General features: G+C 36.5%; 1 protein-coding gene across 1 annotated transcript in view; it reads right to left on the bottom strand.

Annotated features, from left to right (window-relative positions):
- CSNK2A1 (casein kinase 2 alpha 1) overlaps positions 1-22,383 on the bottom strand; it is a 44,494-nt gene that overhangs the window by 4,756 nt on the left and 17,355 nt on the right. Inside the window, exons 2-10 of the mRNA XM_011380105.2 lie at positions 13,709-13,918; positions 11,423-11,534; positions 9,453-9,554; positions 8,885-8,935; positions 7,507-7,566; positions 6,008-6,091; positions 2,590-2,700; positions 1,545-1,646; positions 462-562 (exon numbers count right to left, since the gene is read on the bottom strand). Coding sequence (XP_011378407.1) covers positions 462-562; positions 1,545-1,646; positions 2,590-2,700; positions 6,008-6,091; positions 7,507-7,566; positions 8,885-8,935; positions 9,453-9,554; positions 11,423-11,534; positions 13,709-13,809 — 824 coding nt within the window. The 5' untranslated portion in view covers positions 13,810-13,918. The remainder of the gene's footprint in view (positions 1-461; positions 563-1,544; positions 1,647-2,589; positions 2,701-6,007; positions 6,092-7,506; positions 7,567-8,884; positions 8,936-9,452; positions 9,555-11,422; positions 11,535-13,708; positions 13,919-22,383) is intronic.

The raw sequence follows: 22,383 nt of genomic DNA, 5'->3' as shown, positions 1-22,383 counted from the left end.
AAGCCTTTGCATCAGGAAAGTCCACCACCTGATAAGCAGTGAATGAATTAGTATTGTGTCTAGTCACTGTTTTCAGAGTCTGTCATCTGCACAGTAGTTTTGAAGCATGCATTTTCTATTACTATTTCTTTCTCTTAAAGAGGACTTTGTCGTTTGGAGAAGCAAGCTAAATCAAGAGATTTTGATATCTGATCCAGCTGTAACTAGAGTCTACATTTCATTCATTTCATAGGAATCCTCTGACTATAATGTCTACATGCGGACTCCTGTTAATCTGGGAAAATGGCCATTCAATCCAGTGCTTTTATCACAGGCCTGCCCATGAAGCATGCTGTAGCACTGAACCACTGACAGCTGAGCAGTGTTGGCAAAGAGAATGTAACTATTTTGAAGAACCAAAGTGTCCATTTATACCCAAAGTGTTTAAGGCAGGGATGCAGAGATTTTGTTTTATGATTTACCTGCCCAAGATATCATTGAAACGTGGATCTAATTCAATGTTGTATTTGTCGATATAGTCATATAAATCTTCTGTCCCCAGAACCTTGGCTATCCTCACCAACTAGGATTGAAGAAAGACAAAAACCCACAGGACAAGCACATTACTTGATTAAATCAACATTAACTATGGCTACATTAACAGAAAGGGATCATCAGGGCTACAGGTATGAATGCTACACTTCAATTTACTTCATAAAATTTCCACCTAAAATTCCTTAAACTATTACTTAACGTGAAGGAAAAAACAAACTGCTTTATAACCTGGTTCCTTCTCCTTCAAATGTCTCTCTGATGAAGTCTTACGCTTTTCCCCCCTTACAACCCAGCTGAAGGTGTCACTTCTTTTGGGAAGTTCCCTTTGTACACCTGGACTATGCACTCCTACCACAACTGCCTTTTGTACCTTGTCTACACTTCTACTCTGATATTTATAACTTATTTCCTTATGTTTGATTCCTTTGCCAGACAGACTATGAACTATTTGAGGACTAGTCTTTTTTTTTTCCCCCCTGTATTCCCCAACCCTGCATGATGCCTGATATGGAGTAACTGCTGATTTTAACTGATCTTCAAGGACAAGTGGACCTAGTATAAAAAACACCATCTATATTTCTAACGACATATACAGCCATTCAATCCGTATAACGTGACAAAAGGATCACAGAACTACCAATATAAACCAATAGGTTGGAGAAAACATTCCCAACTCCAGTGAAAGCTCACATTAGGAAATTCTAAGGTACTGTCCTATTTTACGATAAAACAACACAAATTAAAAAGATACAGAAAAACTGTGATTTCAAAAGGCTAAACTGGTAGCTTCCAAACCACCAATCTGAGGAACAATGTCAAGCTGGCTGAATAGACCATAAATTAAAAATTATTATAGGGCCCCACCCTCAGAGATTATGAATGAACAGGTGTCACATAGGGAATGGGCATCTGTATTTTAGTAAAAACTACTGCAGTTTCTAAAGAGTAGCCAGACCTGGCCTGACCTAGGTTAGACCAGTAAGTTCCCTAATGGGAACAACATATATCACCTGATCATAATTGTCATGTCCATGGAAAAATGGCTCCTTCCGGAAAATCATACTTGCGAGCATACAACCCAAGCTCCACATATCCAAACTATAATCATACATCTGCATTAAAGAAAATATCACTGTCATCATAAATGAAATGACGAGAATGAATTATCTTGTATTTTCAAAATAAGATATTAAAAAAAATAATAATCACTCCATTGAAAAGTCTGAATACCATTATCTTCATGTACTCTTCTCAGTTTCTTCTTCTGTATTTCCCCCCAGTTTTAAACAGTCTGTACATACTATTTCGAATTACATTTTTCACTTACATAAGAACATCTCAAACTATTAACCCACGGAAACCATTTAATGTGAAGTATTATTTTATTGCATAAATGTTTCAGAATTTAATCTTTAATTTCCCCCTAATGGGATCACGTTTTGTTTTTCACCTTTATAAATAATGTTGTAAAAAATATTTTTATGCATAAAATGTTTGAGCTCAGGGTTATGTCCTCAAGATCCCAGAAAAGAAATTTCTAGGACAAAGTCTGAAGTTTTAAAGGTTCTGATAATAAAACTTGAGAAGACTAGGTACTCCTAAGGATTTTGTTTCTGTGAGGAGAAAGAGGACTTTTTTTTCTTTTTTGGTAGGGGGAAGGTCTTTATCTAGAATACAATTTAGGAAAATTGTAGAAAACATTTTTTTAGTTTACTCCTTAGATTGGTTAAACCTAGCTTATAATTCTCAAACTAGCTCTGGAGTTTCTGATTAGAAAAAGTATCTCTAGAAAAGTATACTTTTTCTTTAGTTAGAATCAAATGCAGATCTATTCATATAAAATTGACATTATGGTGATAAAAACATTAAGTATGATAGACAAACTAAGGTGATTCATATTTTACATTCATTTATATAAAAGAGCGAGCCATGGAGGTGTGTATAAATGACCTACTCAAGAGCATAAAATGTTATTTTTTTGCAAATTATTTACAAAATAAGCAAAAAATAAGCAAAAAAATAGGCAGAAAAATTTATTTGCCTTTCTCTTCTCACCTGATAGTCTACAAGTAGTTCAGGACCTTTGAAGTATCGGGAAGCAACTCGAACATTATATTCTTGGCCAGGATGGTAAAACTCAGCCAAACCCCAGTCTATTAGCCTTAGCTGAAAGAAATAAAACAAAACAAACAAAATAAACCATGAGCAATTTTATCTTTCAGGCTACCACCACACTGCCATTAGAGTACTCTTTTAAAAATATCGGCCATGTCACTCTCTACTGAAACCCCATCAGTAGCTACCTATTATTATATTTAGAATAAAAATCAAACTTAGCTTGACATGCAGAGTTCTCCATGATCTAATTCTTGTGCTCCAGTGAGACTTTCTGAAAGACAGTCTCATTTTGTGCTTCTGTGAATTTCTTAAATGGCTCATCTGAGCAGAATGTCTCCACTATCCATCCTAGAATCCTATGGTGAACATTTCCTCATCTTTTGAGTATTTGTTAGCCCTTTCACTGAAGTCTTTTCTAATTATCCAAGTAGAACTAACCATGGCCTTTAGCATCCCCTGAACCTCAGATATACTTCTTTAATACAACCTAAAACTATCTACTGTATATTTGTTTTCTATTTTTCTTTTTCAATATGGACTGTAAGCTCTTTGGCAGTAGGGGCTGTTTTATTCACCTTTGTAATTTCTAGAATTCTATATAATACCCACCACACAGGAGAAAAATAAAAAATATTTGCTGAGTGAATCAAGAGAATCAAGAGAAAAGCCACACAAAACGGCTCTTGAAAGTGTGAAAGTACTAGCAAGGACAAGAAGCAACCTTTGCTTAGTGTGCAAAGCACAACCATGATTTGAAGTGTGAGCAGTAGGGTTTAGCTAATAATGCCTGACTACTCTGTCACTGTCTAGGTAAATTCACTGTTAACTAGATACATTGTTTTCTTTTAGTACACAAAGGGAAATGTAACAAAAGGTATGAAAGAAAGTATAACTTTTTAAGTTATACTTTTTAAGTCTTTTTCTTCAATGCCTTAATGTAAGTGCTCCAGAGCTATCCATGTGCTTCCTTTCTTATAAGTATCCCTAGATGACTATTTCTGGTCCTGTGGCTTCACAGACAGCATATCAAAGTTTCTTACCTATACTCTCTAGCCCATGCCTTCTACCAGCCATCTCTTCCTCTGTGACATCTTGCAGGCATCTCAAGCTAAACCTCTGATTATTCCCGGTAAGACTCGTTTCTCCTACAGCTTCCCTTCTCAGCTAAAGGGAATTCCATTCATCTTGTCATTGAGGCCCCACATTTTTCACTCTGGACTTGTTTCTCTTATATCCCACATTTAATGTTAACAAATCCTGTTGGTTCTACCATATTTTAACCATTCTCATCGCTTTCACTGCTACTGTCCTGGTCCATGCCACCACCATCTCTTGTCTGTTTTCCTGCAATAGCGCCTTCTCCTAACTGATCTTCTTGCTTTCACTCTTGCCCTCTATTCTCTACACAGCAACCAGAATGATCTCTTTTAAAAGCTTTATATTTAAAAATATTATAAATTCACAGGAAGTTGGAGATATTCTGTGTGTGCCCTTCACCCAGTTTGGTAATATCTTATATAACTACAGTATAATATCAAAACCAGGAAACCGACACTGACACAATTCACACAGACCTTATTTTTCTTCAGTTTTACGTGTGTGTGTGTGTGTGTGTAGTTCTATGTAATTCTATCATGTGTAGATTTATATAACTTCCACTAGAAGATATAAAATTGTTCCATCACTAGAGATGTCTCTTATGCTACTCCTTTCCTTCATTTCCTTACCTTTGGCAACCAATCTGTTCTCCAACTCTATCATTTTGAGAATATTATAAGTGGAATCACCAGCATAACTTTTTGAGATTGCTTTTTTTACTCAGCATGAGATCCATTCAAGTTGATGTATTACCAATAGTTCTTTCTTTTATTGCTGAGTCATACTACTCAGTAATAACACTACATGGTACAGACATACCACAGTTTGATTAACCATTCACTCACTGAAGGACTCCCTCCCCCTTCCCAATTCTGAGCTATTACAAATAAAGCTGCATTCATACATAGGTTTTTGTCTGGACCTATGTTTTTGTTTCTCTGGGATAAATGCCATTGCTAGATTATTTGGTAAGCATGTTTGTTTAATTTTTAAAGAAGTTGAAAAACTATAAATTAACAGTTTGGCATTTTCCAAAATGGCTGTGCCACTTAGATTCCTACCAGCAATGTGTGAGAGACTGAGTTTCTCTGCACCCTTGCCAGTATCTGGTATTGTCACTATTTTTAATTTTAGCTGTTCTGAAATACATGTGTAGTAAACTTTTTAAAACCCAAGTGAGAACATGTCAACCTTCTCCTCAAACCCTGCAAAAGCTATGCATCTTCAGAGAAAAGGCCTGATAATGATAATTAGGGTTTTATATGATCTGGTTCTCTTTACCCCTCTCTCCCCTGTTCATTCTGTCCCAGTTCTATCCTGCTGCTGTTCCAACATGCCAAGCACAATCTTGCCTTAGGGCTTTTGCATCTGGAATATCCTCCACCTGGGACATAGGTTGCATGGCTGGTTCCAAGGGTTCTCCAAAAATGTCACCTTTCCAATGAAATCTTCCCTTTACCCCTTGTTTAAAACTGCCAACACTCTCCACTGTTCCTTATTCCTAACTTATTTTTCTTCCACATCACTTTTAATTTTCTAGCCCACTAATCTCCCCCAAATGCAAGCTCCCCATGGAAAGAATTTTTTTACTATTTGTCTCATGCATAAATTCCCAGCCTCTAGAAAAATACCTATTACGCAGCAGGGTGTACCTGAAGAAATATTAGTGGAATGAACACATCACCTACCTCCACAAAGACTACAACAGAGAACCATCACTGCCTACAAAAAGTGCGCTTGGTTACCATATAACACTGAAATGTTAAAAAGCACGCAGCTCTCATTAAAAGCACTTGTAGAGCTCAGGGGCCTCATGACACTTGCTGATAAGCAGCAGCATTTTCTAAATATTTCATTCATTTCATAACTGTGTACACTTAATTCTTTTAATAACCCAGAGGCATGCAAGGCAAATATTATTATGCCTGTTGTAAAGGTAAGAGGAGGCAAATGAAAAAGGAGTTTCTCAAGATATTATTCAATAAATAAAATGAGAAGCCAGTTTCCCTGCTTAAAACTAATGTTTTGCCCACTACACTAATGTTTTCTTTTTGATATTCTTAGGAATATGAATAATAGTTTAAATTTTCTGATTTCTTCATTCATTCACTCACCAAATATTTGTTAAGTGCCTAACAGGTACCAGAAACTATGACAGATGCTAGGGATAAAGTGCTGAAGATAGGCTGTTCAATATATTATGTTGATAAAGAAGACTTGTCAGTCTATCACTTTACCTGTCAGTCTATCACTTTACCTTTCTGTGCTCATGATCAATCATGACATTATGGGGCTTCACATCTCTGTGCATAATTCCCATGCTGTGGCAATAATCCAGGGCCTGTGGGAGGAAAAGAAAGAAAAGAGTTAGCATGTATAAGAGTGTCTTTCTAGTTAAAGTCCTTTACTTTTTCCTTCACAGTTTTCCTTCTAGCCTCATAATACCCCTGGCAATCAGGGTTAGGACAATCACCCACATAGCTATTCTTCAGAGACTTGTTCAAGATCCCACCAGCTCATGGCCTCTGAACATGTTCTGTTCTTGAACAGTTGTTTCAACATCTTTTCTGTTCAAAAAGACCCAACGTGTACACCAATTGCATCACTTCCAATTTTTACCCCTTACCCAAAGCCTGGATTATTTTCATAAACATAGGCCCCTCAAAAGAAGAAAACTAGTTTGTACTACAACTTATTCTGTAGCAGCCAAGAGTCTACAATAGAGGTTGACAAATCATAGCCCATGGGCCAAATATGGCCTGTTGTTTTTGTGAATATTTTATTGGAATACAGCCATGCCTATTTATTTGCATGTTGTGACTGCTTTCACATTACAGCAGCAGAGCTGAGTAGTCTGGGAAAGACTCTATGGTCCACTGAGCCTAAAATTTTACTGTTTATCCCTGTAAAGAAGTTTGTCTACTCCTGATTTATGACATCAAATCCAATTTGAAAACCATGTGCAATCTCAAACTTAGGTGAAGTGAGTGGCATAACCGTTGGAGATTGCTAATCCTGGCCTTTAAAGTCAGCTGATGTCATTGGCCAAATAAATTCTTGTCCTTCCTGAAGGGCAATTTGGGTTCCTATGGTTCCCAGGGCAGGCAGGCATATCCTTAACTTTGTGAAGAACTGCTTGCCACAGATTGCATGAGCCAATGGAAAGATCAAATATCTCTGCTGGCATAGTCTCTTCAAGGTACTCCTAAGGTTCAAATGTGGGCTTTAAGTCAACCCTCATTTAGTAAGAAACTTTAGCCAACATTTAGCAATTTTCTCCCTTATAATGCTGATCTCGTGACTCCCAAGAGCAAGCTGGTGATCCCACTTTAGAAATCAAAGTCCACTCTACATCAGCAATCTCTAAGTAGAAATTTACATAGTCCTTAGGACAATGACTGATGGTTGAGTTAAAAGTTTACTGTTTTACTTGTTCAACTTTAAGTGAAATAAAGTACACCAGAAGCCAGCACATTAGGAGCTATTTTTACAAGTTTGGACAATTGTTAATTTTTATAGGAGCAAGATGGAGATTACAATTATTTAAGGGATCCCAGCTCTCTTCTAAATAGCCTTTCCAAAGCATTCTAAATTATATTCCTACTAAGCCCTATCCCATAACCCTTACATTAGCAGAAGAGGCACCTTCTTTCAACATATTTTACAAAGTTAATTCACTGGCTTTTCTATAGTCATCTGGGTTATTTAACAAGGGAAGATCAATCTAGAAATATTTAGTATTCAAGGTCCCCTTACCTTCAGAATCTCATACATGTAAAATCGAATATCATAGTCTGTTAACGTCTGGTACAATTGCTGTTAAAGACAAATGCAACATTTGAGCCATGAAATACTGCTGATGGAAGGCAATTTCTCATCCTCATTTGTTGTAATTCAAACCAAGACTTGGCTCATTTGCCATCGTTCCAAGATCTGTCTCTACACCAGTCTCTACTTCTCCAACATAATATTCACTTTAAAGAGATACTTTGGGTCTTCAACTCTACATGTAAAAGTGAAGAATTACATAAATTTGTATTGCTGAAGCTATAATCCACTATTGGGAACATACCAATTCATATATGCAACATGCATCAATATATATTTGTAATTTGAGTTTGCTTTTTCATTTACCGCCTCCCACCCCCATGTCTTCTCATAAAAAGCATTTTGGCAAGTACACAGCCTCCTTAGTAGGGAACTAACCCATCTTTGGCTTACATAGTTATAGGCACTGGGTATGTAGATAGATGGCCTGCTGTCAAATCTGTCAAGCTAATTTAACAGAACTATTCCTGTCCCGATTTGGAAGTAGACTCTGAACAACTGTTATGTATCCTTCCCAGTTTCGAGAGTTGTAGTTTTGTTTTTTGTTTTTTTGTTTTTTTTAAAACAACATGCACATATCATTAAATGGTTAGTGATGTCTTCTGACAATGTTTTCTCTGAATTACTACTCTGGTTCTAAAACAGTTCTTCCTTTTTTTCCTCCTCTCAGCAAAAGAATTCACTCATTTATTGATACCTAACATTCTTGACACTGGACTGGTACAAAGGCAAGTCAAAACCCAAGAGAGTGCCCACATTCTTCTGTTGTACTGGAATTGAGAACTGTTTGAAATAAGTAGGCCGATGGATGGGCTAGAAGTCAGAGATAGCTGTTGTAGAAGTTTGTGTTGTAGCAGAATTTATACTACCCTTCCCCACTCATCCCTTTTTAAAATCTAGAGCCCAGTTTCCGAGGAATCCTAAAACATAAGCAGACCTTGCTTTTACATACACAATACATTTCTTCTTGAACACTGTCATTTTAAAGCAAAATGCCCTAGGCCAGACATCCTACTGAACACGTTATTGCTTTCATCAGCAGAAACTATCAAATGAATGGTAAAGGTGGCGAGAAGTAAATGTATGGCTCATTAAAAAAAAGCATGAAACAAAAGGGCAAAACATCAAAAGGTAGAAAGTGGGCAGTTTGTACAGGAGTATTTTTATCTTAAAATTTAACACTATAAAGATAAAAAGCTCTTTTTAAGCTAGTAAGATGAAAGTTCTTCTAATAGTAACATCCCTAAAAGGATTTCTATGTGGTCTAAAAACCCAACAACTTGAAATAGTCAGTTATATATTATACCTTGAAGTCTGTGTTGTTTACATGTTCAAAAACCAAGGCAGGGGTTCGTGACTAGGGGAAAGAAAAAGAAAACACTCATTAGCAATAGCCCTGGCAGCTTTAGTGGGCACAATGTTGGCGGATGCTACGTGGTGAATTTGGCAGTCCTTGCCTCAGTAGCAGGAAACCCTCTATTGCTACAAGCCCTCCCCACTCTGATCATCACCACATTTAGGTCAGTTTTGGGATGGATTTCAAACAGAAGACATGGAGCTGAAGTCTCACCAGGCTGTAGGCAGCCCGACAATGCGCCCATCGCCCCTCGGCATCGGACCTGAGTTTGCAAAATGGATTAACACATTTCAGTTTCCAGTGCTATCAGTCTCTTAGCCTAGAAGAATAAGAAATAGTCTGTGGGTGGAGGTCTCTTTGAAAGAAAGACCCAAGCTAGTTAAATGGTATAACTGATTAAGCACTTTTAAAGCAGGACTTAATGGTAGAGGGGGGCAACGAAAAGAGGCCAGCTGTGCTCCGGGGCAAACACCACCTCAGCCCTAGTGGGCCTTGCTAGTGTCTACTATACACTCACCACAGGGTCTTTTACAATGTCCGCCAGTGTGATGATGTTGGGACCACCTCGCAAATTCTCCAAAATCTTTATTTCACGCTTGATTTTCTTCTTCTTTACTGGCTGAAAGGGTAAAGCAGCATCGGTGAAATAAAGCATTTCAGGGTATTTCAACAGGTAATGTAATACATAAATGGCTTACTTATGAGCTCCTTTAAGGAAGGAAATGTGTCAGACTCTACTTTAAATCCCATTCTCCTAGCCCTGTGCCAGGCACCTCTGCAGGTCCTTAGCCAATGTTGAATCGAAAGAAAAAAGGTTTTCATTTCAAAGATCAAACCTCTGTTGAATCAGCATTTAATTCCAATCATCAGTCTTAATATGTTAACTTTTTACAACTATACAAACTAGGAATTATGAATGGTTAATAATACTAAGGTCTATCTTGGAAAATCTTTTTATCAATTGGGATGAAACATGGGCTCTTTCTACTTCTTCCTCTAAGTCTATATAAACAATCAATAGAGGTTATGGAAACAGGAACAAGAACAAGGATGGCCAAACCATCTTTGTGCAGCATAACCTTGTGGGTTTGAAGTGGGCCTGGAATTAAGACTGCCTAATGCAAATCCTATTTTGCTAGCTGTGTGTGCCTATGGGCAAGTTATATAACCTCTTTAAGCCTTTCATTATGGATAAAATGATCAACAAGAATACCTATCTCATAAGACTGTTGCAAAAAAGAAATGTGAACCCCCTCCCTCTATTTTAAAAAGACCACTATGTAGAGTCCCTTGAGTGTATCTTTCATATTCCTTTGTCCTCACCCATCATTTCACATCTGTTGTGGTATCTAAGGAGGGCTTTGGTCCAACTGCACCTCCTTCACAAGGACTTCCTTCTAAATAGTCTAAAACAGCACTGGTCCAAAAGAAATATAATGCAAGCCACATATATATTTTAAATATTTTAGTATCTATGTTAAAAAAGTATTTAATATATTTTAACAATATATTCAAAATCTTATTTCAACATGTAAATCAATACGAAGAATTACTAATGAGTAATTTTATATATTTTTTTGTACCAAGCCTTTGCAATCTAGTATATTTTATCTTTAGAGCATATTTCAATTTGGACCAGTCACACCTAAATGCTCAAAAGTCACATGTGACCCCATGCCTGCCATACTGAACCACGCAGGTCTTTCCTCGGATATCAATCACTTCAGACTACTGACACGCTGCATACAATTCTCAGAAATTGTTTTAAATTTATATTATCACTTCACTAACAAGACTGGTGGCTACTAAACTACGATAACCAACAACCCGGATTTTAACCTGGATTTTTGTTTTAAATACACAAATTCCCAGGACCCACCTAGACCTGTTGAATTAGAATCTGTACAGTGTTCTTAAACTCTCGAGTCGACACTGAAAAATTGAGGCGATTCATATACTAAATTTCTAGTTTCTTTTTGCAAGAGTATCAAGCAACACTAGACTTGCACTATAGCAAGGGAATAATTGGTTGGAGCTGGAGCACATGCTGCAGCACCCACTCACCTCCTCTAATCATGGGCACTTACATCAGACTAGCTGCGTGTCATCTGCCTGCCCTCTAAAGGCCTGTATTTGTGACTGCGCATCTTTACACAGTAGAGGTAACATTTATTGAAAATAAAAGCATGGAATATAACTAAAAGTAGAGAAAATCAGTTATTAGGCAAACAAATCAATATTAGACCTAGGAGAGAGAAGACTGAACCTTTACTCCCTTCCTCTGCCATAATCTAGCTGGTATGACTTGAGTCAAATCTCTCTTGTTTTGGTTTCCTGATCTGTCTATTAATTTCAGAGGATATAATAAAATAAAGGTGTTAAAAGTCCTCCAAAAACCTTTTCAAATGCTGCTTTAAAAAAGGCATCATCATTACTTAAATCTAAATTCCAAATACCTCTAAAATTATAACCTCTTCTTGTACTCACCTTGAGAATTTTAACAACAACTTTTTCATTATTTGTGATGTTGATGGCTTCAAATACTTCACTGTATTTACCCCGGCCTAATTTTCGAACCAGCTGGTAGTCATCTTGATTTCTGTGAACAAAAAGAATCGTAAGTCAATGATTTAAAAAGTTCAAATTGTCAAGCACTAATTCAACTTATAAACCTCTATTACTAGTAGGAGTAAAAGAAATGTTATTTTAAATAATTTCCAAATTGGTTACTTTGTATTTTTTTAATTGGGCCAATTAAAAATGTCTGTCTGTTCCTACAATTAGAAAATTTAAGCCTTCTAATTATTCTTTCAAATCTCAAACTGTTTACATCTCTGTTGACATACCACACATAGCCAGCCTGTATTAGGGTTTGTTATGTACGCCTGCCTCCAATAGATGGCTTTCCAATGGAGAATAATTTTTATATATTCCTGTCTTCCAGTGCCTGGCCCAGTGCTGACACCTAGCAGGAAGTGAACATGTTATAAGAATACTTCAACTCGGCCACACTTGCAGAGCAGCCGATTTTTAATGGGCTTTCAAACATAGAGGGTTGACCTCCCACTTGCCTTCCAAGGCGAGCTCTGAGGATAGTCCATATAATAGAGTTTGCAAACCATACTACAGATAATGAACCATAGTTAGGAGTACCTTCCTCTCCTTTTACCCATATTCCATGACCACTAAGCTATATCAGATGTTTGATGTAGCTTAAAAAATAAGGGAAAAGCCAATATTTTCTCTCTGCCTCTGCCTACAATTTAGATGACTTTGCTCTTAAGCAGCTGTCCCCAATCCTTTTGGCACCAGGGACTGGTGCTCCTATGAGAATCTAATTCTTGATGATCTGAGGTGGAGCTGAGGCGGTGATGCTAGTGCTTGGGAGTGGCTGCAAATAGAGATGAAGTTTTACTCGCTGCTCACTTCCTGCTGTTTGGCCCGGTTCCTAATAGGTCACGGACCAGTACCAGTCTGTAGCCTGGGGGGTGGGGACCTCTGCTCTAAAGAATGACAAACATGGTCCTTTTAGTACAGCCGAAATTCTATTTATTCCTGCTAGAGACGCTGAGAATTCAAGCACCTAAAAAGAAAGTGAATGAACAGAGAAAGCAAAAGATACTAAGGAAAATGAACAATGCAGTAGCATGGCAATTTTAGAGGAAGGCTCTTAGTTCTGGTTGAGTTCTCCTCCTGCAAGAAGGTATAGAATCAAACACAAACAACCAAATAGCACCATGCCAAAAACTCAAAAGGGCTGTTTAGTGATAGTTAAGCAGAACTAAGTGCAAAGCACTCAATTTGAATACAGTGGTTGAAATTTCTGTAGCAAAACATAGGTATTTCTAGAGTCCAAAGCCCATGACATAAGAGGAATTGTTAGATTATTAATAATGACAACATTAATTGGTATTGTACCATTGGTTTTTGATGGCATCTTTGAAGCATACTATGCTTCCTTGTGCAGAGGCAATGTACTTACTGTTAAGAATCATGGCCCAATCATGATTAAAATACATCCATGACAATTATTTATCAACTTACAGACTATGGACAAAGGTGGATAGATATAAAATGAAGCATATAGGAGCTGTAGCTTTATGAGTTTTCAAATTGCTTTCTTTTGCATTTGACTGTCAAAATATTATCACGAAAAGTTATAACCTTTTAAACCTCAAGTTATAACCTCAATTAAATACATACTATGTTGGTATAAAATATGCAAAAATCCAAATGAGGCTGCATAAAGAATCAGAAGCGCAAATGTAGCTTTTCAAGATGGTATCTGGGCTGAATCCCATGTTACACATGCTTAGTCTCATGATAAGGGTAAATGTTTTAAGGCTTTAATTCTACTTCTCATTAGATAGAGGACACCTTTCTGGAGAACTGTTTCATCCTTCAGTATCATCATGAGACAACATTCTCTGACCTCAAAAATACTTTACATAAGAATGTGATGTTTTTAAAGCCTCCCAAGTATTAATTCTCACCTAACTGCAAAGCCCTTAGTTGAAGCAAATTGATAGGCAACTCTTTGTTACCAGCTTTGTATACAGAATATATAAATCTGAGAAAAGAATGAGACTGAAATTAAATGATAAGCCTATCAAAATTGTTAAGTTCCCAAAGCAACGCCATGCTTCCTCATTGGAAAAGAAAACACAAATCAGACTTTGATCTTGCAGTTTATAAATGCAGTCATAAATCTCTCGATAAATCCACAAGAGTCAGCCCTTTGGTGAGTATAGTGAAGTGAAAGGAAACAATTACCCCCATTCCACCACATGTGACTCGTAATCCCAGTACTCTCGGGGTCTGTGCGTATTAACATCTGTGTAAACTCTGGCCCTGCTTGGCACGGGTCCCGACATGTCAGACAGGTTGGCGGACAAAGCTGGACTTGATGTTTGGAGATCTGGCAGTCACTGTGTTCAGAGACAGCTGGGGGTAAGACTTTGTTTCAGACCTGTTTTCTTCAAACTGCAGAGACAAAATGCACAAAGGCCAATAAATTATTTTTTTAAAGTATATGGCAAGAAAAACCAACTTATAAGAATGGCCCCAAATATACCTCTGACTTTCTTACCTGTTAAACCAATACATATATCCCAACTGTGTCAACAATAGTGTTTCCTACAATATGAAAAAAACCCACAAACCAAAACCCCAAGAAACTTAAACCTATATTAACCCCAATCCTATTCTGCAATGTAGCTTTTTACCTCTCATCTAAAGTTTGGATGTTCTTTATATCAAAATTTAACATCATTTTATACTGATCCAAATCATTTGGGGAACCTTATGTAATAATCAGTAGATCCTTGGTCATCATTTGACACACTTAATTTCATTAAAATTTTAAAAAATCAGGAATCTCCTCTTGATTTAATACAGGGACAAGCTTAATAAAAACTGGCAGAAAACAGTAATATATATTGGTTGAACTAATGCAAAATTTGAGAGAAAACTGGTAAAATTTTAGAAATATGATTTCTACCGAATCTATAAATTAAGTCTCCTTTATGTCTTCCTTGATTCTTCTGATTCCTATAGTATCCGTTGATTCCCGTCACCCTGCATTCAATTAAAAATGTACCGAGTCTCCAGATGTCATAACCTGAAGAGGACATCATCATCACCTATGCAGTGTTCTGGCCAAGACTGTATAACTTCAATCTAATTACATGGAAACACTGGACAAACAGAAAACGAGGAAGATTCTATTAAGGTGGAAGGGAAAGGTGCTCTTTAAAAAAAAAGTCAATATTATAAAAGACAAAGGAAGGCTAAAAAGACATGACAACTAAATACAATGTCCTACCCTAGACTATATCCTATACTGGAGGGGGGAAGATGCTATTAAAAAAAAACCGAAAAAACAATACTTTCAAATGACAAAAGTTGAATTTAGGTGGTAGATTAGGTATACTCAAGAGTACACTCACACATGATAAAGCAAATGGGGTAAAATATTAAATAGGTAAATCTGGGTAAAGGGGATACAGATTTTTGTACTACTTTTACTTTTTGTTGAAACATGTATTTTAAAAATTACTGTAAAATATACACATGAAACTTACCAGTTTAACCATATTTAAGTGTACAGTTCAGTAGCAATGAATACCTTTATTTTTTGGGCAACCATCACCACACCCTCCATCTCCAAGATTATTCACCATCCCATACTGAAACACTGTACCTATTAGACACCAACTCCCTCCTCCCCCCAGCTCCTTATAAACACCACTCTCATTTTTTATCTCTATGAGTCCGACTATTTTAGGTACCTCATTTAAGTGGAAACATAGAATACTTGTCCTTTTACATTTGGCTTGTTTCATTTAGCATGTGTTCAAGGTTAATCCATATTGTAGTGTATGCCATAATTTCCTTCCCTTTTAGGGCTGAATAGTTCCACTGTATGTACAGACCACATTTTGTTTACCTATTATGTCATCAATAGACACTTGGGTTGTTTTCACTTTTAGGCTATTGTGAACAATACTATGAACACTGGTGTACAAATATCTTTTTGGAGTTCCTGCTTTTGATACTTTTGGTTGTATACCCAGAATCAGAATTGCCTGATCATCTGGTAATTAATTTTTTGAGGTTTTCCACAGTGGCTACATAATTTGTTATTCCTATCAGCAATTTACAAGGGTTCCAATTTCTCCACAACCTTGACATCATTTTTTTTTTTATAGTAGTCATCCTAATGGATGTAAAATGGTTATCTCATTGTAGTTTTCATTTGCATTTCCCCAATGATTAGTGATGCTGAGTATTTTTTTCATGTGCTTATTGGCCATTTATATATCTTCTTTGGAGAGATGACTATTCAAGATATTTGCCTTTTTTCTTGGGGGGGAGAGTTGTTGAGTTGTGGTTGTTTATATACTCTGGTTACTAAACTCTTATCATCACAGATACATGATTTGCAAATATCTTCTCCCATTGGGTAGGTTGTCTTTTCATTCTGTTGGTGTCCTTTGTTGAACAAAACTTAATTTTGACGAAGTCCAATTTATTTTGTCTTTTGTTGTCTGTGCTTTTAGTGTCATAACTATACTATTTTTATTTTTGTCTCATGTAAATTTGAAGTTATTTCCAAATAAAAGGTTTAAAAATATAGGTATAAGACAACTAGAAAATTTACCCACAATCACATAGCTACTTAATACCAATTCTTGTAACAGTGATCTCTTTTGCCATGTAATCAATCATAAACTAGTTAAATAACCATAGCTAACATCTACAAGCATTCACTAAGTGCCAGCCAGATATGCACATTTGCCATGTGCTATACTTGGATTTTATTTAATCCTCAACACAAAAGTGGTAAAGAAAGTTATCATCTCCATTTTGCAGATGAGGAAACTGAAGTAAAGAAAGGTTAAATAATTTGTCAAAGGACACATAGTAGAGGAACTGACATTCAACCAGACTATAACCTAGAGATAACTGTATTTACCTCATAGGTTTGTGGTGAGAATTCAATGAATTATTGAATGTGAACTGTTTAGAACTGTGCCTATTTGAGAGCTCTAAGAGATCCGTTTATGACAACTGCATGCCTTTACCAACGCTGTATTTAAGCTGGAGTTTAGTTACCATACCCAGAGGAGATAAGCCAGAATAGATGTCTCCTTATGCTCATGGTTTTAGTGGCTTAGAGCTTTCAGAGGTAGAGAGACTAGGATGGGGGTTAATGCTATACTTGGAAGTGTGACAAACACAATCGGTGATACTCTCCCTGCAATACATGAGATCAAAAGATCCATGTATATTATCTACTTATGAAATCTCTCATCCATAAAACTCCTATAACTTGCCTCTCTTCAAATCTGGGGTCCCATAAGTATATAATTCAACTCTGGGTTCCCATGAATATAAATTTAAATAGTCAGAAAACAATATTGTTCAAATACTTACAAAAAAGTGAACCTAAACAGTCTTTAAAATTATTTCCAAATATTTATTTCTTCAGTGTTATAAAACAAACAGGGTGATAGTAACCTAATTTATCTTTACCTAACATTGGTTAAGTGTAAAACGCACACCCCAAATAAGCAAAAAACCAGAAAGCAGACTTTTATTGTAACTTTTGTTCTTCCAAAAGAAATGGGTCATTTTTTGTTTTAGGGCTGCTCCCTTTTTTGTGGCTATGATATCTGCATTCACGAGACACTAAGAAGATGGGTAAAGGGGTATGTGTGTGTGTGTACACAAACAGCCGAAACAGTATAGACAACAGCTGAAACCAGTAGAAATACTGTCCCCATGCATTTATGGCTTTTAATGACACTAAACTACTAAATTAGCTTCTGCTCTGATAAAAACAATATTTTCTCTTCGGTTTCTATATTTATTTATAGGCATTTTATTCTCTTGGTTAATATTTTAAACCTAATAGACACCCTTTATCTGTGGATCTCAAAACCCTTCCCCATCAGTTTAAGAAGTTTGTAAAATTGACACAAATTTAGTAACTGGGATTAGATACAATAGTGTGATGAAACAGGGAGTGGAGTCCTGGTTTCAAACACCTAACTGGCTACAGGACTTCTCTGCTGGGCTTCTTCCACCTTTGGTTCATCATTTACAAAACCTGCCTGCCTAACTGCACTTTTACAGACTGAAGATCAAGTGAGATATCTTCCAGAAACAGCTCAGAAACACCAAAACATGTAAATTATTAAATAATTATGCCATAGCTCCTTAATGAAAATAAATAAGCAAAAACTCATCTTTAAAAAGGCCACAGCCTTCATTTTTAGTTACCTTTAAAATACAAAAATGATAGGAGCTGTGGTTAATTCCTAGTCTCTAAGGGCCAACTCATAGGTGGACATAACATTACAAAATGAGACTTCATTTCTCCCTGGAAACCACCTGACTCACGAGGAAAATACTCTCCAACTTCCATTTACTATCCCATTTATCTATCACACTCTTACCACCCAGTCTTCCTCGGCTCTCTAAAGGCTTTGACATTGTCTGTGAAGAGCAGAGCAAGACCATTCATAATGAAACTCTTGAGATGATTCTCAAGTACTCGTCTGACTGACCCTTGCAGCTTTTTGCCTCATTAGCTGGGACCCTAATTTATAAACTGGTGGATTTGATTCTCCACTGGGAGTACACCTACCTATTTTGCAGTACCCCAAAAAGGTGTTTGCTTGCTCTCATGCATACCAAATAATCTTATAGTAAGACAATCATTCATATGAATTTCAAATAGTTGGCCTTCATTAAGTGCATGGAGAGAAGAAAACAGGTTCTTGAACTGTATGTAGCTCAGCAACTTCAGAAAAATAAAATGGTACAAAGAAGAATGGAGGAGGGTAAAGGTATGGGTGGATAAGAGGGGATGTGAAAAGACAAAAAAGAGAAGTCATCAAAGATAAACATTTTATGCAGAAACAGTATTTCATTTGTATCTCTGTAAATGTGCATGTATATTCACATGCAGCCTAAGAGGAAGGAAACACAGGAACAGTTTATATTTCTCAATTATTGGTTTGGTTCTTTCATACATTCCTTCCTTTGTTCATCCCTTAAATACATAAGAATTTACTATGAAAAACTACTAAGCTAGGCCTGGGGAATATAATAATGAGCAAGGCATAACAAGGGTGAGACAAATATGCCTTTAAGATTTTATTTGTAGACTAGGGATAATGGAAATTCATCAAAGAGCTTTAAGCAGAAAGTGACCCACCTGTACATTTGATCTGAAAAAGTTTGCTCTGGCCAGGTATAGGACAGGCAGAGAGAACAGATTTAGGGAGAGACAGGAAGCTGTTGTGTGAGAGATGATGAAAGGATGACCTATGGTGGTCGCAATAGAAACAGGTGGACTAATATGAGGAACAAAATTTTATGGTGTAAAATCAATAGCTGTGGGTGGACTGGATAATGGGATAAGAAGTAGGAGGTGAGTTTTAGATTTCTGGCTAGACTGTTGATGTCATTCATGGAAAAAGAAGATATTCTGGAAGAGAGTCACAAGTAAGGTTTTGGGCTTAAGGTTAAAATGGCTTTGAGACATTAAAAAGGACACCGAATAGGCAATTAGGTATTACAAAAGTCTGGAGTTAAAAGAGGTTCTCAGCTTTAAATATCTAACCCTCCCAGCAATTCTATGAGTCAGGCATTTCTTTCCCTAATCTACAGATAGGAAAACAGTCTAAGTAAGCTCAGCAGCTTAACCAAGAATCTCCAGTAGACATGAAGTTGGGATTCAAAGCCAAGTTGGCTGACCTTCAAGGTTCAAGTCTTTTCATTCCTACAAAACTTAACACTTTCTACACCTTGTATATAGTAGTCTTTCAAACCTTAATTTCCCTATTAGACCCATGGCTTCCTGAAGCCAAGGACAAGTCTCATTTATCTTTTTACTTTACAGTACCCAGCTCAAGGCTTTGCATTTTGTAGAATGCACAGTAAATATGTTGATCAAATCAATGTTGGTTAAAAAAAAAAAGGAAAAAGAAATGAAAATGAAGTTGCCTTCAACTTCTTGTCATCTCGTACGCAGCTAGGAGAACTGGAAGACCAACTGAAGGGTTCTTGAGCAACTGTTCCCTTCGCTGTCTCTCTCTCCATTATAGCTTCTTCTATTAAATAACAGAGGCACAGTTCAGAATAGTCTTTCTCCCTCCACAACAATTAAAAGAAGAATACTGGAGAAATTTAATTTTAGCAATTTTTATAACAGCTTATTTGCAAGTCTGGAAAAGTGTCTGAGTCCTGAATATCCTCAAGGTCAATTCTCCTATCCACCATTCGTCATACAAGTATACCTTAAGAAAATCTGACAGAAAAAGTATTACCTTTCCTAATAATTTCCGGTTTAAATGACCTTACTTAATCCTTGTTTCCATATAATTGCATCAAAGGAGGTGTAACTTTAGTGGCTAATCACTTCAGATCATTACTTCTATCTAAAAAGCCCTCAGAGTCTATGGCCATGCCACCCTGAACAAGCCGGATCTCGTTTGATCTCGGGCCTGGTTAGTACTTGGATGGGAGACAATCTAGGAGGACGAGGTGCTGTAGGTGTAAAAAATAAAAAATGAGGGATTGTAAGCTGACAAGGTCCTTGCAATCTGTGAGGTCAACCAAGGGTTGCCTCGCCTAAATAAATAAATAAATAAAATAAAAAGCCCTCAGAATGACTCTGAAGACACGACTGAGTTTTGTTTGTTCATTTAACCTACAAAAGCCAATCAACTATGAAAAATTATCTAGCTGACAAAATTTTCCCTACTAAAGTCTGACCACACACACCTATAACCAAAGACGATTACATGGCTCTGCTTGACCTATTCTTTGTAAAGTGCCAAGGAAATGGAAACTTCATTAAACAAGGCTAAAATATGCACTGCCAAAATGAGTAGTTTATTGACATAAATGAAATATAACAGAATTAATTTCAATAAAAACTTCTCTTGCCCTCTTTAGCCAGTTTCTCCCTCTAATATCTTCTCTTCCATGTGATTTCTGTTTTTCAATCTGGCAACTAAAAAGAAAATTAAAGGCTTAGTAAGTGGTCTAACACCAGATAACAGTCTGATTAGTCATTTGTGCTAATGTATTTTTAGAGATGAATTTTCTAATATTAGAACTGTAAAAGATTATTCTGGAACTTTAAATTTAAAAAGTCTTATTTTCAAACTGAATACAGCTTTATTAGTTCTTGTAATCCTAATGTTTTTAGGGTCTCTACTTAAAAAAAAATCCTACCAATCCTAGATCAACCATAGTGAATGAACAGGAGCTCAAAACCATTGAGACAGAACAAAGATTTCTATAGCACTGTCTGCATGACTTAGGACAGTACTAAGAGGAAAAGCAGTGCTTGAGAGGAAAAGCAGTTGTATAAGGAAAACAACACCTTTTACACACTGCTGCAGAAAATGACCTTTCCTTCCTAGCATAAATTAGTAAGAGAGAAATAAAATTTGTGGAATAAACTCAGGGAGAAAATAACTACGTTACTGCTTTGTTTTAGAAGCAGACAAAAACTGAGTCATATAATCTTGACTTTTCCCCTTTCAAAAGTGGCATTGCTCAGAAGGCCATGTGAACACAAGAAAGCGTAAGTAGTTAATACTATCTGAAACTTGTTCCATAGGTGCCTTTAATTTCCAATACACTATTCCTTTTCAATCAAGAGCAGAATGTTCACTCAGTAAGCATTTACTGAACATTTACCACGTACCAGGAAATGTGTGCCTGTTACCAAGAAGAGAATCTTTCTCTAGGCCCTAAAGAATAAAGAGAAAATATCTCTGCTCTCTGACATAAAAAATGGACCATTACAATCTCATGTGATCAGTCCTTGAAAGAATTGTCAGGATGCTCTGCAGGAATCGAAGGGAATTTAAGTCACCCACCAACCTATGATCACTCATTCAACAAATATTTATGGAGTACTCTCAATATTTGAGGAAAAGCTATCAGGGAAAAAATAACATCTAGGCTTAGTTTTGAAGAACACACAAGAATTATTCAGATGAACACTAAAACAAGAAATTGCAAAGCACAATACTTTAAACAAGTTAAGAACTTTTAAACACCTGTAATTTCACCCCAAAATTACCAAAGGCTGGTACACTTTGTTATCCCCTATAAGATCAGCAACTCTTTTATATATGATTCTGAGAGTACTGGTGTACTCTACTCAACTGTTACTGTGTGTGCCTAAAAGAAAAAATTAAATCATTAATTCACAATCACTGCAATTCAGATCTCATTCTCTTGTTATCTTCACTCCTCATAAAAATCAGTTTTTACTGCAGAGGTCACAGAGCAAAATGCCTAAAAATGACAACTAAGGGGTGTAGATGATCCTTGAAAGTGTGATTAGAGCTTCTCAGTTTTCAAAGTAAAAAAAAACAAGATTTTTGCAGATAATTTTCCTGTTTTCAGTAATGGTGGACTAAGTTATTTGGGTCAACCCTCCTACTGTGGATAACTAAAGAGAATGGATTAAACACACACATCTTCTCCCCTTTCTCTTTCACATTCTAAAAAAAACACAAAAACAAACAAACAAAAAACCAGATAATTATAACCAAAAGTGACAAGAAATGAGAACTCAAAGCACCAAACAAGGAAGCCCAATGGGTCTTTATCTCTGAAAATCAGAATTTTGTTCTGACAGAAACCAAAGCCTAAGACCCTCACAAGGTGAAGAGTCTAATAATTAGAGAAATTACAACCTTAGAGTGAGAGTGAACAGAGAGTAGAAGACCCAGAGAAGAATTACAGTCCTATGGAGGGAATATCAGATTTGAAACTTGTTTTAAGGTGGTCCCTGGACCAGTAACATCCACAGATAACTGACATGAGTAGGCTCTCTGTGGAGGAAAGTACCTTGCTACGTATGCGTCTCAAATGATTCCTACAAATAATTTTTCAAATACAACATCTAG

This window comes from Pteropus vampyrus, unplaced genomic scaffold, assembly GCF_000151845.1.
Source record: "Pteropus vampyrus isolate Shadow unplaced genomic scaffold, Pvam_2.0 Scaffold388, whole genome shotgun sequence".
Taxonomy (NCBI): domain Eukaryota; kingdom Metazoa; phylum Chordata; class Mammalia; order Chiroptera; family Pteropodidae; genus Pteropus; species Pteropus vampyrus.
This window is presented reverse-complemented; position numbering and strand designations above follow the sequence as displayed.